General features: G+C 39.0%; 1 protein-coding gene across 1 annotated transcript; it reads right to left on the reverse strand.

The window, feature by feature from the left end:
* Nucleotides 1–2,836: 2,836 nt before the first annotated feature.
* Nucleotides 2,837–3,951, reverse strand: LOC128659380 (biorientation of chromosomes in cell division protein 1-like). Its single transcript, XM_053713035.1, has one exon. The coding sequence runs from the start codon at nucleotides 3,528–3,530 to the stop codon at nucleotides 3,015–3,017; it is 516 nt and encodes a 171-aa protein (XP_053569010.1). The 5' UTR covers nucleotides 3,531–3,951; the 3' UTR covers nucleotides 2,837–3,014.
* Nucleotides 3,952–17,207: the final 13,256 nt, after the last annotated feature.

Here is a 17,207-nt window from a genome sequence, read left to right on the forward strand (position 1 = left end):
TTAAAATTATTAGTCCAGCAGTGGATTATCCACTGCTGAGCTAATCATTTAAAAAAATGAAATAAATTGCAATATGTGAAACTGGACCTAAGCAGTACTAATAAGTAAATAAATATATAAATTCCTCCACTGTGGATTCATTTAATATTCTTTTGAATGTGATTCTGGTGTGAGGTTAGCTGGTTAAAGAGATTTAGGGCAGCAACAGGAGCAAAGCAAGGTAAAGACTGAGGAGGAAGCATGGAGGTGCAGTATAAGTTTACTGACTGGAACAACAGAACTACTATGGGAAGCTGTAAAATCTGAGACATAAACTATAGAGAGAAAACATAAACTATAAAAATAAACCTTACATTAATGTGTGAAGTATCAGCATGACACTCACTTATTCTTCCCACTGACACCTTTCTACAAAGTACTGTTCCCCTAACAAACTTCAGTTAGTTGATCTTAGGGCCACAGCAGAAAGAGCAGGGCTAAGGGGACCAGCAGACTGGATGCTGTCTGTCCAAGGCTGCATGGATACAGTGTGAGATGAGTCACACAGCCTCAAGACTGAATAGAGCAGTGTATGCAGCTGCACAGATGCTCAAATCCTCACGTGCCTGCCACTCCAGCTTTCTGCTGCATGCGTCTACAGTCAGCCCTACCCAGAATCCCTACCACCAGAGCAGTTATCTGGTAACATTGGTAACCCCAGTAGGACCTTATATGATGCTGTGGGAATGGCTGGATGCCGAGTTAGGACTTTGCATTCAGTGCTGCACAGTGCACATCTAAAACAGCACATGGCAATAGCTTGGCATATCACATGACACTGGCACGGTCTGGCACAGTTTTTAAAAAACATAAATATAAGCAGAGTACTTTTGACTGTGACAGTATTAGGACTGAATGTGTGTGTTCCCCATGTCACATCAGCAGTCTGGTATGACCATTAAAAAAAAAAAATTTTTTTTTTTTTTTTTTTTTAGACTCTTGGGCCCCTCAACAGAAACTGGGCCCTGGGCAGCTGCCCCTTTTGCCCTGTGTTAAAGACAGTCCTGCAGTTAGTGATTTTGAAAGCCAAAGTGGGAGGAGTTTTACTCCGGTTTCAGTTCAGTCTCCACAGGTACAAACACAAGCAATATAGATTGTACAGTTGATGCAAATCAAATGAGGAATTTGCTTATGAAGAGGTTATACCTTTACAGTGAGATCCGGAGCTGTAAGGAAGAAATTAGCTTTGGTGCAGCAGCAGTTGTGACCGGTCTTATTGTCTGTAAGTAAAGTTGTTCTTTGATGCTGCAGCAGGAGATTTCTTGTAAAAGAGGATCTTTAACTCTTGGTGAGAGTTTGCAATTTCTTTGTTTGAAATATGGTGTATAGGAATACAAATAGGTAGCTTGGGTAGGTTTATCAGCAAACAGCTAGACATACACAAAATACTAAGCACTGAATACTGGGAGTTCAACCTACTTAAAGGGATTGTGGGCAGGGTCAGGTGAAAAAGACTTAAAGATACAGATCCAATACCAGATCATCACACTCATCTTCTTGGGCTTTCAAAGATGAAGCTTCTGTGGAACAGCTTTGCAAGGCTGCACTTTGGTCCTCTCTGTATACTTTCTCCAAATTTTCCAAATTTGATACTTTTGCCTTGGCTGAGGCCTCTTTTGGGAGAAAGGTTCTTCAAGCGGTGGTGCCTTCTGTTTAGGTCTGTCTGTCTTGTTATCCCTCCCTAGTCATCTGTGTCCTCTAGCTTGGGTATTGGTTCCCAACTTCCCACTAGTAATTGAATGACGTTGTGGACTCTCCATATCTTTGGAAAGAAAACAAGATTTATGCTTACCTGATACATTTCTTTCTTTCCAGATATGGAGAGTTCACGACCCCACCCTTTATTAAGACAGTTATTTTTGAGTAAACCTCAGGCACCTCTACACCTTTGTGTTATTCTTTTTCCATTTCCCTTCGGTCGAATGATTATGGGATTATGGGTAGGGGAGTGACACTTAACAGCTTTGCCGTGGTGCTCTTTACCTCCTACTGCTGGCGAGGAGTGATATTCCCACAAGTAATTGAATGACGTTGTGGGCTCTCCATATTTTTCCCTCCAATATGTTACATAAATTATACAGACCTGGAGTCATCTGCCAATTCTAGAAAAAGACACATAGCTAGTGTGAGGGGCAGTTTCTGTACCTATGGGGGCTTTGTGATGTCAATGTGCCATGTGATCAGGCTAGCTATGCAGAGTACTGTGTCAGTGGTCACTAAATCTGGGCAACTGTAGTTTATTAAAGGGGTATAATATCTACTAATGTACAGGGACCAGTGATTAAACACTGTAACAACCAGTTATATATGTGATTAAAATACGTCTTATCATTGGCTGGTACTAATTGTCATAAATGTTTCAGACAAGTGAAGGTTTTATAAAGATGTTTTTTTTTTGTTTGTTTTTTCAAGTTAACAAAAATATTTATTTTCAGGAAGTGTATACAACTACAAGAAAAGTTTATTCAAAATTCATAAAAACATGATCATCATCTGGTGATAAGCAATGACTATTATACACACATTCAGTAGATATTGTAGGTAGTTTTTGCCAAGAAAAAGGATCTGAGAATCAAAACAAATATACCATTATGCAAATACCTATTATTCGGTACAATAGTATTAAAAAATGTATATATCACATTTTTAAAGCAAAGACATGCAAATATTCGCCTTATATTTACAAATAATCCATGATCTATAGTATTATAGCATCAAAACCATATTAATGCCCAATTTTATCCACTATTTAAAAACCTAACATTTCATTTACAATTTTTTTTAAAAAAATCCTATATTTGAGTGTATAATCTATTACACTACCCACAGATGGACTCTAATTTGACCATCTTTTTCCAGTTTTAATTTCTGCCCTTCACCTGCACTTAAGCTACGGTTCTCATAAACATGTATTTTAGCTTTTCAGCATTACAGATGCAGTATTTCTTTAAGCAAACGTCTCTCTAAGGATCATCTTATGAAGCCCCTTGAGAAGGCTCTGGTGGGTCACATTCTTCTGGTTCTGGAGAAGGGAGAGGTGGGGGAGGAGCTGGTCCAACCTCCTCTTTTGTCTGAGTTGCTAGATACTCATGGATTGCCTTTTCAATTTGGGGTCTGAATATATGATTTAGTTTTGGGTCTACCACCTGTGAAATAATCCTATCCACCCCAGCCTCTAGCATCCCCGATTGAACAACACTTTGTCTTAGTCCATTTCTAAGATGGTTTTTGTGCATACCAGCATTCCACTCCTGTTTATCAAGGTGTGTTGATACAAAGTTATCCACCTTCTGACGTAGATTTTGGTAAGCTGGTTTTGTGTCCACATCAGCTAAACAATCTCTCCGAAACCTGTCAAACAGACCACGACTCTTAAGCTGCTCCACGATCAAGGCAATAAGCTGGGAATCACCAGGTGGTAAAGAGGCTGGATTAGCAATTCCTCCCACGGATGATGAGCCACTAATACCACTGTTACTGCCATCCGCCATAGCTGCCTCTTGCTGATTTTCCGTTTAAATATTTTCCAAATTAGGCCTTCTTACACGTATGACTGTGTGCTCATGAGCAGGAAATGGATTCCTGAAATTTCAAGATGATAAAAATCCTGTATACTGACTTTATTACAGCAGGAATACGTTCGATCCTTTGATGGGCTCGGTTTCCATCTATGCTAAGCGCTTATGTTGTGATCTATAACCAATAGCTACTTCTACAGCCATGGACACAGCTAACACCATCGGCAGCCAAAAGACTGACATTCCTTGTCCAAGCAGGTAATGAAGATTGTAGGAGAGCCCTGGTAACCTGGGTAACAGAATCTGGTGACCCCGGTACAGCCCTAACACCTGAGTTTCCTATCCTCAGTGTGGGCAAGAAAACCCTGACTCACAACGGATGTGACTTTGTTCCCCTTTCTTCTCTTCTGGCTGCTGCTAATGCCATGTGCAGGGGGAGGTCTTTTATAAAGATGTTAGTGAAACTGACATTTTGCAATAGCAAATAACATTTACTCATTAAGAGTAAATAAAACTGTTTTTTTTAGAATAGATGAAACAAGCGATAAGTAATTTGCTGTTAGTGTTACCCTATTTAACACAACTCATTTCAAGTAAATTGGTTAAGTAAATTGTTTAGATTCAGTGGAGCCCATTTTTAGTATTTTTTAACTGATGTCTGAACCTGTAAATTGAAGCAGCACTTACAGTAATATCTTTATTCAATAACCAAAAATGCACAGTAATAAAAAAATATTTTGTATTGTATCCTGTGACAGTATTCTGTTTATTTCTATTAAAGGGACATTAAACACTAACGCCTAGATTACGAGTCTTGCGTTAGCCTTAAAAAGCAGTGTTGAGAGGTCCTAACACTGCTTTTTAACGCCCGCTGGTATTACGAGTCTGGCAGGTACAGGTGTACCGCTCACTTTTTTTCCGCGACTCGAGCATACCGCAAATCCACTTACGTCAATTGCGTATCCTATCTTTTTAATGGGATTTGCCTATTGCCGGTATTACGAGTCTTGAAAAAAGTGAGCGGTAGACCCTCTCCTGTCAAGACTCCTACCGCATTTAAAAGTCAGTAGTTAAGAGTTTTATTGGCTAACGCTGTAACATAAAACTCTTAACTAAAGTGCTAAAAAGTACACTAAACCCATAAACTACCTATTAACCCCTAAACCGAGCCCCCCACATCGCAAACACTTAAATAAAATTTGTAACCACTAATCTGCCGACTGGACATCGCCGCCACTATAATAAATATATTAACCCATAAACCGCCGCACTCCCGCCTCACAAACATTAGTTACATTTTTATTAACCCCTAATCTGCCGTCCCTAACATCGCCGCCACCTACCTAAATTTATTAACCCCTAATCTGCCGCCCCCAACGTCGCCGCAACTATATTAAATGTATTAACCCCTAAACCTAAGTCTAACCCTAACCCCCCAACTTAATAATTTAAATACATCTAAATAAAATTACTATAATTAACTAACGGCTAGATTTAGAGTTTTGTTGATAAGGACCCGCGTAGCTAACGCCGGCTTTTTTCTGGCCGCACCATAAAAATAACTCTGGTATTGAGAGTCCACATAAAGGCTGCGTTAGGCTCCAAAAAAGGAGCGTAGAGCATATTTAACGCAGCTTCAACCCTCGATACCAGAGTTGCTTACGGACGCGGCCAGCCTCAAAAACGTGCTCGTGCACGATTCCCCCATAGGAAACAATGGGGCTGTTTGAGCTGAAAAAAAAACTAACACCTGCAAAAAAGCCGCGTTCAGCTCCTAACGCAGCCCCATTGTTTGCTATGGGGAAACACTTCCTACGTCTGCACCTAACACCCTAACATATACCCCAAGTCTAAACACCCCTAGCCTTACACTTATTAACCCCTAATCTGCCGCCCCCGCTATCGCTGACCCCTGCATATTATTTTTAACCCCTAATCTGCCGCTCCGTAAACCGCCGCTACTTACATTATCCTTATGTACCCCTAATCTGCTGCCCCTAACACCGCCGACCCCTATATTATATTTATTAACCCCTAATCTGCCCCCCTCAACGTCGCCTCCACCTGCCTACACTTATTAACCCCTAATCTGCCGAGCGGACCGCACCGCTATCATAATAAAGTTATTAACCCCTAATCCGCCTCACTAACCCTATAATAAATAGTATTAACCCCTAATCTGCCCTCCCTAACATCGCCGACACCTAACTTCAATTATTAACCCCTAATCTGCCGACCGGAGCTCACCGCTATTCTAATAAATGTATTAACCCCTAAAGCTAAGTCTAACCCTAACACTAACACCCCCCTAACTTAAATATAATTTAAATCTAACGAAATTAATTAACTCTTATTAAATAAATTATTCCTTTTTAAAGCTAAATACTTACCTGTAAAATAAATCCTAATATAGCTACAATATAAATTATAATTATATTATAGCTATTTTAGGATTAATATTTATTTTACAGGTAACTTTGTATTTATTTTAACCAGGTACAATAGCTATTAAATAGTTAAGAACTATTTAATAGCTAAAATAGTTAAAATAATTACAAAATTACCTGTAAAATAAATCCTAACCTAAGTTACAATTAAACCTAACACTATACTATCATTAAATTAATTAAATAAAATACCTACAATTACCTACAATTAAACCTAACACTACACTATCAATACATTAATTAAATACAATACCTACAAATAACTACAATGAAATAAACTAACTAAAGTACAAAAAATAAAAAAGAACTAAGTTACAAAAAATAAAAAAATTATTACAAACATGAGAAAAATATTACAACAATTTTAAACTAATTATACCTACTCTAAGCCCCCTAATAAAATAACAAAGACCCCCAAAATAAAAAATGCCCTACCCTATTCTAAATTACTAAAGTTCAAAGCTCTTTTACATTACCAGCCCTGAACAGGGCCCTTTGCGGGGCATGCCCCAAGAAGTTCAGCTCTTTTGCATGTAAAAAAAAACACATACAATACCCCCCCCCAACATTACAACCCACCACCCACATACCCCTAATCTAACCCAAACCCCCCTTAAATAAACCTAACACTAAGCCCCTGAAGATCATCCTACCTTGTCTTCACCTCACCGGGTATCACCGATCGGTCCTGGCTCCAAAATCTTCATCCAACCCAAGCGGGGGGCTGGCGATCCATCATCCGGTGGCTGAAGAGGTCCAGAAGAGGCTCCAAAGTCTTCATCCTATCCGGGAAGAAGAGTAGATCCGGACCGGCAACCATCATCTTCCAAGCGGCATTTTCTATCTTCATCTGATGAGGACCGGCTCCATCCTGAAGACCTCCACCGCGGACCCATCTTCATCCGGCGACGTCCAACTGAAGAATGACGGTTCCTTTAAGGGACGTCATCCAAGATGGCGTCCCTCGAATTCCGATTGGCTGATAGGATTCTATCAGCCAATCGGAATTAAGGTAGGAATATTCTGATTGGCTGATGGAATCAGCCAATCAGAATCAAGATCAATCCGATTGGCTGATCCAATCAGCCAATCAGATTGAGCTCGCATTCTATTGGCTGATCGGATTCCATCAGCCAATCAGAATATTCCTACCTTAATTCCGATTGGCTGATAGAATCCTATCAGCCAATCGGAATTCGAGGGACGCCATCTTGGATGACGTCCCTTAAAGGAACCGTCATTCTTCAGTTGGACGTCGCCGGATGAAGATGGGTCCGCGGTGGAGGTCTTCAGGATGGAGCCGGTCCTCATCAGATGAAGATACAAAATGCCGCTTGGAAGATGATGGTTGCCGGTCCGGATCTACTCTTCTTCGCGGATAGGATGAAGACTTTGGAGCCTCTTCTGGACCTCTTCAGCCACCGGATGATGGATCGCCAGCCCCTGCTTGGGTTGGATGAAGATTTTGGAGCCAGGACCGATCGGTGATACCCGGTGAGGTGAAGACAAGGTAGGATGATCTTCAGGGGCTTAGTGTTAGGTTTATTTAAGGGGGGTTTGGGTTAGATTAGGGGTATGTGGGTGGTGGGTTGTAATGTTGGGGGGGGTATTGTATGTTTTTTTTTTACAGGCAAAAGAGCTGAACTTCTTGGGGCATGCCCCGCAAAGGGCCCTGTTCAGGGCTGGTAAGGTAAAAGAGCTTTGAACTTTAGTAATTTAGAATAGGGTAGGGCATTTTTTATTTTGGGGGTCTTTGTTATTTTATTAGGGGGCTTAGAGTAGGTGTAATTAGTTTAAAATTGTTGTAATATTTTTCTTATGTTTGTAATTATTTTTTTATTTTTTGTAACTTAGTTCTTTTTAATTTTTTGTACTTTAGTTAGTTTATTTCATTGTAGTTATTTGTAGGTATTGTATTTAATTAATGTATTGATAGTGTAGTGTTAGGTTTAATTGTAGGTAATTGTAGGTAATTTATTTAATTAATTTAATGATAGTATAGTGTTAGGTTTAATTGTAACTTAGGTTAGGATTTATTTTACAGGTAATTTTGTAATTATTTTAACTATTTTAGCTATTAAATAGTTCTTAACTATTTAATAGCTATTGTACCTGGTTAAAATAAATACAAAGTTACCTGTAAAATAAATATTAATCCTAAAATAGCTATAATATAATTATAATTTATATTGTAGCTATATTAGGATTTATTTTACAGGTAAGTATTTAGCTTTAAATAGGAATAATTTATTTAATAAGAGTTAATTAATTTTGTTAGATTTAAATTATATTTAAGTTAGGGGGGTGTTAGTGTTAGGGTTAGACTTAGCTTTAGGGGTTAATACATTTATTAGAATAGCGGTGAGCTCCGGTCAGCAGATTAGGGGTTAATAATTGAAGTTAGGTGTCATCGATCTTAGGGAGGGCAGATTAGGGGTTAATACTATTTATTATAGGGTTAGTGAGGCGGATTAGGGGTTAATAACTTTATTATGATAGCGGTGTGGTCCGCTCAGCAGATTAGGGGTTAATAAGTGTAGGCAGGTGGAGGCGACGTTGAGGGGGGCAGATTAGGGGTTAATAAATATAATATAGGGGTCGGCAGTGTTAGGGGCAGCAGATGCCTAACCTAAGCTACAATTATACCTAACACTACACTATCATTAAATAAATTACCTAAATTAACTACAATTAATTACAATTAAATTTAATAAACTAAATTACACACCCAACCCTACTCTAAAACCACCCCTTAATAAAACCTAACACTACCCCCTTGAAGATCACCCTACCTTGAGACATCTTCACCCAACCGGGCAGAAGTGGTCCTCCAGATGGGCAGAAGTCTTCATCCGATCTGGGCAGAAGAGGACCTCCAGATGGGCAGAAGTCTTCATCCAGGCGGCATCTTCTATCTTTATCCATCCGGAGCGGAGCGGGTCCATCTTCTAGCCATCCGACGCGGAGCATCCTCTTCCATCCGACGACTAACACTAAATGACGGTACCTTTAAGTGACGTCATAGAGTAGGGTTGGGTGTGTGGGTGGTGGGTTGTAATGTTGGGGGGGGTATTGTATTTCTTTTACAGGTAAAAGAGCTGATTACTTTGGGGCAATGCCCTCAAAAAGCACTTTAAAGGGCTATTTGTAATTTAGTGTAGGGTAGGGATTTTTTTATTTTGGGGGGCTTTTTTATTTTATTAGGGGGATTAGATTAGGTGTAATTAGTTTAAAAAATTGTAATTTTTTTATTATTTTCTGTAATTTAGTGTTTTTTTTTCCGTAATTTAGTTTATTGAATTTAATTGTAATTAATTGTAGTTAATTTGGGTAATTTATTTAATGATAGTGTAATGTTAGGTATAATTGTAACTTAGGTTAGGATTTATTTTACAGGTAAATTTGTATTTATTTTAGCTAGGTAGCTACTAAATAGTTAATAACTATTTAATAACTATTGTACCTAGTGAAAATAAATACAAAGTTGCCTGTAAAATAAAAATAAACCCTGAGATAGCTACAATGTAACTATTAATTATATTGTAGCAAGCTTAGGGTTTATTTTATAGGTATGTATTTAGTTTTAAATAGGAATAATTTAGTTAATAAAGTAATTTTATTTAGATTTATTTAAATTATATTTAAGTTAGGGGGTGTTAGGGTTAGGGTAAGACTTAGATTTAGGGGTTAATAACTTTATTATAGTGGTGGCGGCAGATTAGGGGTTAATAAGTGTAGTTAGGTGGTGGCGACATTGGGGGTGGCGGATTAGGGGTTAATAAATATAATGTAGGGTTCTGCGATGTTAGGGGCATCAGATTAGGGGTTCATAAGTATAATGTAGGTGGCGGCGGTGTCCGGAGCGGCAGATTAGGGGTTAATAATATTATGCAGGTGTCGGCGATGTCGAGGACGACAGATTAGGGGTTAATAAGTGTAAGATTAGGGGTGTTTAGACTCGGGGTTCATGTTAGGGTGTTAGGTGTAGAAATAAAATGTATTTCCCCATAGGAATCAATGGGGCTGCGTTACAAGCTGAACGCTGCTTTTTTGCAGGTGTTAGGTTTTTTTTCAGCTGGCTCTGCCCCATTGATTCCTATGGGGAAATCATGCACGAGCACGTTTAGCCAGCTCACCGCTGACTTAAGCAGCGCTGGTATTACAGTGAGATGTGGAGCAAAATTTTGCTCTCTGCTCACTTTTTTGCGGCTAACACCGGGTTAAAAAAAACCTGTAATACCAGCTTTGTCTTAAGTGAGCAGTGAGAAAAAAATGCTTGTTAGCCCCGCACACCATTACCAACAAAAACTCGTAATCTTGCTGTAATTAAATGCTTCATGATGTTTTCAAAGCAAAGATTAGCCTGGCAATTATATACAGATTTATTGTTTAAAATGGTATTAGTAAGACAGTGCTGTCCACTCTTCCCACTATTTGCTCTGATTATGAAGCCATTAGCTTAAACAGTTCGTTCAAAGCACGAAATAGCAGAGTCAAAATTGGCAATTGTGAAGGACCGCCTGGTACCCCGACTGAGTACCTCCGCCAAAAGGTTCCTCCTGCCCTCCAAATCCCTCCAGCAGGCAGAAAGCTGACACCCAGTTCTTTACCACCAACAAGAGACAGGACTCAGGTTGAGGTAAAACCAAAAGAATAACTCAGTTTATAAATAATTTCACACACATTTATACATTTGCAGGGACAATCCCCCTTTCTTCATAAACATTGAATACAAAGGCAGGTAAACTAATTAGGGAAAAATGCCCAAGTCTGTATCTGGCACGTAGACCCTCTCTTATCAGACTAGATGTGGAGTTTCAATGTCTGGGGCCATGTTTGTCTTATAAGAGATATCAGCCGGGTGGGGTCTAAGGTTACCAAAACTGGTTCCACAGGCCCGGATACGTACACCTATGGCGGTTACCAGTGGATACAGGTTTCTTTACCACAATTGGCCCTTTTTTCCCTCCAGCAATAGGATCACTAGGAACACTGTGGTGTTGGGTTTCAAGTAAGCCTGGAAACAGTTCCAGGAGGCCGGTTGCCTAAAGTGCGCTTCACCAGCTCCTGCAGAACCACTGTTATGGTTACTGCCTGGCCACATCTCCATTGTAGTCACTCCCTGTTATGACTCCAGGTTGCCATGACACTATTTTGATGCCAGGTTGCTCCATATCACGTCGCCTGTGCCACATCACGCCGCATGTGACGCATCGCGTCACCTTTGGTGCACTTTTTCCTTTAAATGCCATTCAGTTTCTCTATTTCATAGAGTCGGAAAGGGTCTACTATCTTCACTAAATTGGACCTTAGGGGAGCCTATAACTTGATCTGTGTCTGAGAAGGAGATGAGTGGAAGACTGCTTTTAATACCAGGTTTGGACATCTTGTGATGCCTTCTGGGCTATGTAATGCCCCTGCAGTCTTTCAAAATTGTGTGAATGAAGTATTCAGAGACTATTTGAATAAATTTGTGATCATCTATTTAGATGATATCCTTATCTTTTCTACAAACCCAGAGGATCACACTAAGCATGTTTGTTTGGTCCTTCAACGAATCATCTTTTTGCCAAGTTTGAGAAATGTTCCCTCCATCAAACGAAAATCCCTTTCCTGGGTTACATCATATTCAAAATAGGATTTGAGATGGATTCTAGTAAATTATCTGCCATTTTTGACTGGCCGCAACCCACTACCCTGAAAGAGTTACAGAGGTTCTTGGAGTTTGCCAATTACTACTGAAAGTTCATCAAGAATTTTGCTTCCATTTGTACCCCTCTTACCAATAAAACACGTAAGGGTGCCAATGTAAAGAATTGGTCTGAGACTGCCATCCAAGCTTTCAAACTCCTTAAAGAGGCCTTTTGTTCAACCCCTGTACTTCATCATCCTAAACCTGCAAACCAGTTTATCTTAGAAGTAGATGCATCTGATGTCACTCCACTTGACGCCGGGAAACAAGACTACCGAACAAGATTGGTTTGACAGCAAAATTTCTGAAAGCATCCTAACACTCCTGACCAATAAGAGGGTTTCCAGTCCTGGCTCCCTTCCATGCCCTGAGCGGGCACATAGGGTAAAATCCCTGGTCTCTTCCACTGGCCATAATGAGTGGGCAGGAGGCTAGCCCACAGCTCCATCCAGAAGTCCCAGTGACGGTAGGTTCCGTCACAGCAATCATACATAAAAGATTGTGCTTTTCACCAATGATGTCACTCTATTACTTACGACTTAACAAATGGGACTTTAAGGAGATTTCGCGGTTGGGCAGAGTTGCCACGGTAAAGTTGTCCATCCTCTGCAATATTGTACTTATTTTGCAGTATTCCGTTTAATGTACCTAAGATGGTTTTACAACAATTTCATCAAAACTTTTTAAAATATGTCTGACTAAACAATAAACCTAGAGTGGCTAATAAAATTTTACAACAGGGATATTCAAAGGGAAGTATTGCTTTCCCCAATATTTATTTATATTACGATACTGCAAGACTTACCCATATAGGACCAAATTACAAGTGGAGCGTTATTAATTGTTCCCACTCGAGCGTTAATTGCACTAGAAGTCATACAGGGATTATTTTTTTAAACATTAAAAATTCTGGTGTAGACTGTCCCTTTAACCCCTTCGTGACCAGAGCACTTTTCCATTTGTTGACCGTCTGGGACCAAGGCTATTTTTACATTTCTGCTGTGTTTGTGTTTAGCTGTAATTTTCCTCTTACTCATTTACTGTACCCACACATATTATATACCGTTTTACTCGCCATTAAATGGACTTTCTAAACATACCATTATTTTCATCATATCTTATAATTTACAATAAAAAATTTTTATAAAATATGAGGAAAAAATGGAAAAAAACACACTTTTTCTAACTTTGACCCCCAAAATCTGTTACACATCTACAACCACCAAAAAACACCCATGCTATATAGTTTCTACATTTTGTCTACATGTTCTTTGCTTTTTTTGCAAGTTATAGGGCAATAAATACAAGTAGCACTTTGCTATTTCCAAACCACTTTTTTTCAAAATTAGCGCTAGTTACATTGAAACACTGATATCTTTCAGGAATCCCTGAATATCCCTTGACATGTATATATATTTTTTAGAAGACATCCCAAAGTATTGATCTAGGCCCATTTTGGTATATTTCATGCCACTATTTCACCGCCATATGCGATCAAATCAAAAAAATCGCTCACTTTTTCACAAATTTTTTCACAAACTTTCACCTAGATTACAAGTTTTGCGTTAGAGGCTGTGCGGTGCTAACGAGCAGTTTATGCTCACCGCTCACTTACAGACAGCGCTGATATTACGGTTTTTACAAACCAGACAAGAAGTGAGCGTTGAGCAAAATTTTGCTCATTACCGCACTTCAATACCAGCGCTGCTTACGTTAGCGGTGAGCTGGTGTAACGTGCTCGTGCACGATTTCCTCATAGGAATCAACAGGGAGAGCCGGCTGAAAAAAGTCTAACACCTGCAAAAAAGCAGCATAAAGATCCTTAACGCAGCCCCATTGATTCCTATGGGGAAATACATTTTATGTCTACACCTAACACCCTAACATGAACCCCGAGTCTAAATACCCCTAATCTTACACTTATTAACCCCTAATCTGCCGCTCCCGACATCGCCAAACCTACATTATAATTATTAACCCCTAATCTGCCACTCCGGACATCGCCGCCACCTACATTATACTTATGAACCCCTAAACTGCTGCCCCCAACATCGCTGAACCCTACATTATATTTATTAACCCCTACTCTGCCACCACCAATGTCGCCGCCACCTACCTACACTTATTAACCCCTAATCTGCCACCCCCAACGTCGCTGCCACTATAATAAACATATTAACCCCTAAACCACCGCATTCCCGCCTCGCAAACATCAGTTAAATATTATTAACCCTTAATCTGCCATCCCTAACATCGCCGACACCTACCTACATTTATCAACCCCTAATCTGCCGCCCCCAACGTCGCCGCCACTATACTAAATGTATTAACCCCTAAACCTAAATCTAATCTTAACCCTAACACCCCCTAAATTAAATAGAATTAATAGAAATCTAAATAAAAATTCCTATCATTAACTAAATAATTCCTATTTAAAACTAAATACTTACCTATAAAATAAACCCTAAGCTAGCTACAATATAACTAATAGTTACATTGTAGCTAGCTTACAGTTTATTTTTATTTTACAGGCAAGTTTGTATTTATTTTAACTAGGTAGAATAGTTATTAAATAGGTATTAACTATTTAATAACTACCTAGCTAAAATAAATTCAAAGTTACCTGTAAAATAAAACCTAAGTTACAATTACACCTAACACTAGACTATAATTAAATTATTTCCCTAAATTAAATACAATTAAATACAATTAAATAAAATTATCTAAAGTATAAAAAAACCACTAAATTACAGAAAATAATAAACAAATTACATGATTTTTAAACTAATTACACCTAACCTAATCCCCCTAACAAAATAAAAAAGCCCCCACAAAATAAAAAAAAAGCCCTACCCTACACTACAGGGAGTGCAGAATTATTAGGCAAGTTGTATTTTTGAGGATTAATTTTATTATTGAACAACAACCATGTTCTCAATGAACCCAAAAAACTCATTAATATCAAAGCTGAATATTTTTGGAAGTAGTTTTTAGTTTGTTTTTAGTTTTAGCTATTTTAGGGGGATATCTGTGTGTGCAGGTGACTATTACTGTGCATAATTATTAGGCAACTTAACAAAAAACAAATATATACCCATTTCAATTATTTATTTTTACCAGTGAAACTAATATAACATCTCAACATTCACAAATATACATTTCTGACATTCAAAAACAAAACAAAAACAAATCAGTGACCAATATAGCCACCTTTCTTTGCAAGGACACTCAAAAGCCTGCCATCCATGGATTCTGTCAGTGTTTTGATCTGTTCACCATCAACATTGCGTGCAGCAGCAACCACAGCCTCCCAGACACTGTTCAGAGAGGTGTACTGTTTTCCCTCCTTGTAAATCTCACATTTGATGATGGACCACAGGTTCTCAATGGGGTTCAGATCAGGTGAACAAGGAGGCCATGTCATTAGATTTTCTTCTTTTATACCCTTTCTTGCCAGCCACGCTGTGGAGTACTTGGACGCGTGTGATGGAGCATTGTCCTGCATGAAAATCATGTTTTTCTTGAAGGATGCAGACTCCTTCCTGTACCACTGCTTGAAGAAGGTGTCTTCCAGAAACTGGCAGTAGGACTGGGAGTTGAGCTTGACTCCATCCTCAACCCGAAAAGGCCCCACAAGCTCATCTTTGATGATACCAGCCCAAACCAGTACTCCACCTCCACCTTGCTGGCGTCTGAGTCGGACTGGAGCTCTCTGCCCTTTACCAATCCAGCCACGGGCCCATCCATCTGGCCCATCAAGACTCACTCTCATTTCATCAGTCCATAAAACCTTAGAAAAATCAGTCTTGAGATATTTCTTGGCCCAGTCTTGACGTTTCAGCTTGTGTGTCTTGTTCAGTGGTGGTCGTCTTTCAGCCTTTCTTACCTTGGCCATGTCTCTGAGTATTGCACACCTTGTGCTTTTGGGCACTCCAGTGATGTTGCAGCTCTGAAATATGGCCAAACTGGTGGCAAGTGGCATCTTGGCAGCTGCACGCTTGACTTTTCTCAGTTCATGGGCAGTTATTTTGCGCCTTGGTTTTTCCACACGCTTCTTGCGACCCTGTTGACTATTTTGAATGAAACGCTTGATTGTTCGATGATCACGCTTCAGAAGCTTTGCAATTTTAAGAGTGCTGCATCCCTCTGCAAGATATCTCACTATTTTTGACTTTTCTGAGCCTGTCAAGTCCTTCTTTTGAACCATTTTGCCAAAGGAAAGGAAGTTGCCTAATAATTATGCACACCTGATATAGGGTGTTGATGTCATTAGACCACACCCCTTCTCATTACAGAGATGCACATCACCTAATATGCTTAATTGATAGTAGGCTTTCGAGCCTATACAGCTTGGAGTAAGACAACATGCATAAAGAGGATGATGTGGTCAAAATACTCATTTGCCTAATAATTCTGCACTCCCTGTATATTACAAATAGCCCTTAAAAGGGCCCAAAGAAATCAGCTCTTTTACCTGTAAAAAAAATTACAAATCCCCCCAACATTAAAACCCACCACCCACACAACCAACCCTACTCTAAAACCCACCCAATACCCCCTTAAAAAAACCTAACACTAAACCCTTGAAGATGCCGTCTGGATGAAGACTTCTGCCCGTCTGGAGGACCACTTCGCCAGGCTTGGATGAAGACTTCTCCCAGCTTCGTTGAGGACTTCGGCCCGGTTGGATGAAGACTTCTCCCGGTAAGGTGATCTTCAAGGGGTTAGTGTTAGTTTTTTTTAAGGGGGTATTGGGTGGGTTTTAGAGTAGGGTTGGTTGTGTGGGTGGTGGATTTTAATGTTGGGGGGGATTTGTAATTTTTTTTACAGGTAAAAGAGCTGATTACTTTAGGGCAATGCCCCGCAAAAGGCCCTTTTAAGGGCTATTTGTAATTTAGTGTAGGGTAGGGCTTTTTTTATTTTGGGGGGCTTTTTTATTTTTGGGGGGGATTAGATTAGGTGTAATTAGTTTAAAAATCTTGTAATTTGTTTATTTTTTTCTGTAATTTAGTGTTTGGTTTTTTTGTACTTTAGACAATTTTATTTAATTGTATTTAATTTAGGGAAATAATTTAATTATAGTGTAGTTTTAGGTTTAATTGTAACTTAGGTTAGGTTTTATTTTACAGGTAACTTTGTATTTATCTTAGATAGGTTGTTATTAAATTGTTAATAACTATTTAATAACTATTCTACCTAGTTAAAATAAATACAAACTTGCCTGTAAAATAAAAATAAATCCTAACCTAGCTAAAAGGTAACTATTAGTTATATTGTAGCTAGCTTAGGGTTTATTTTATAGGTAAGTATTTAGTTTTAAATAGGAATTATTTAGTTAATGATATGAATTTTTATTTAGATTTCATTTAATTCTATTTAAGTTAGGGGGTGTTAGGGTTAGGATTAGATTTAGGTTTAGGGGTTAATACATTTAGTATAGTGGCGGCGATGTTGGGGGCGGCAGATTAGGGGTTAATAAATGTAGGTAGGTATCGGCGTTGTTATGGACAA

Source organism: Bombina bombina, chromosome 5 (assembly GCF_027579735.1).
Source record: "Bombina bombina isolate aBomBom1 chromosome 5, aBomBom1.pri, whole genome shotgun sequence".
NCBI classification, from domain to species: Eukaryota; Metazoa; Chordata; class Amphibia; order Anura; family Bombinatoridae; genus Bombina; species Bombina bombina.

What these genes read in the sequence shown, in the direction of transcription:
- LOC128659380 (XM_053713035.1), bottom strand. Translation starts at nt 3,530, where the DNA reads ATGGCGGATGGCAGTAACAGTGGTATTAGTGGCTCATCATCCGTGGGA.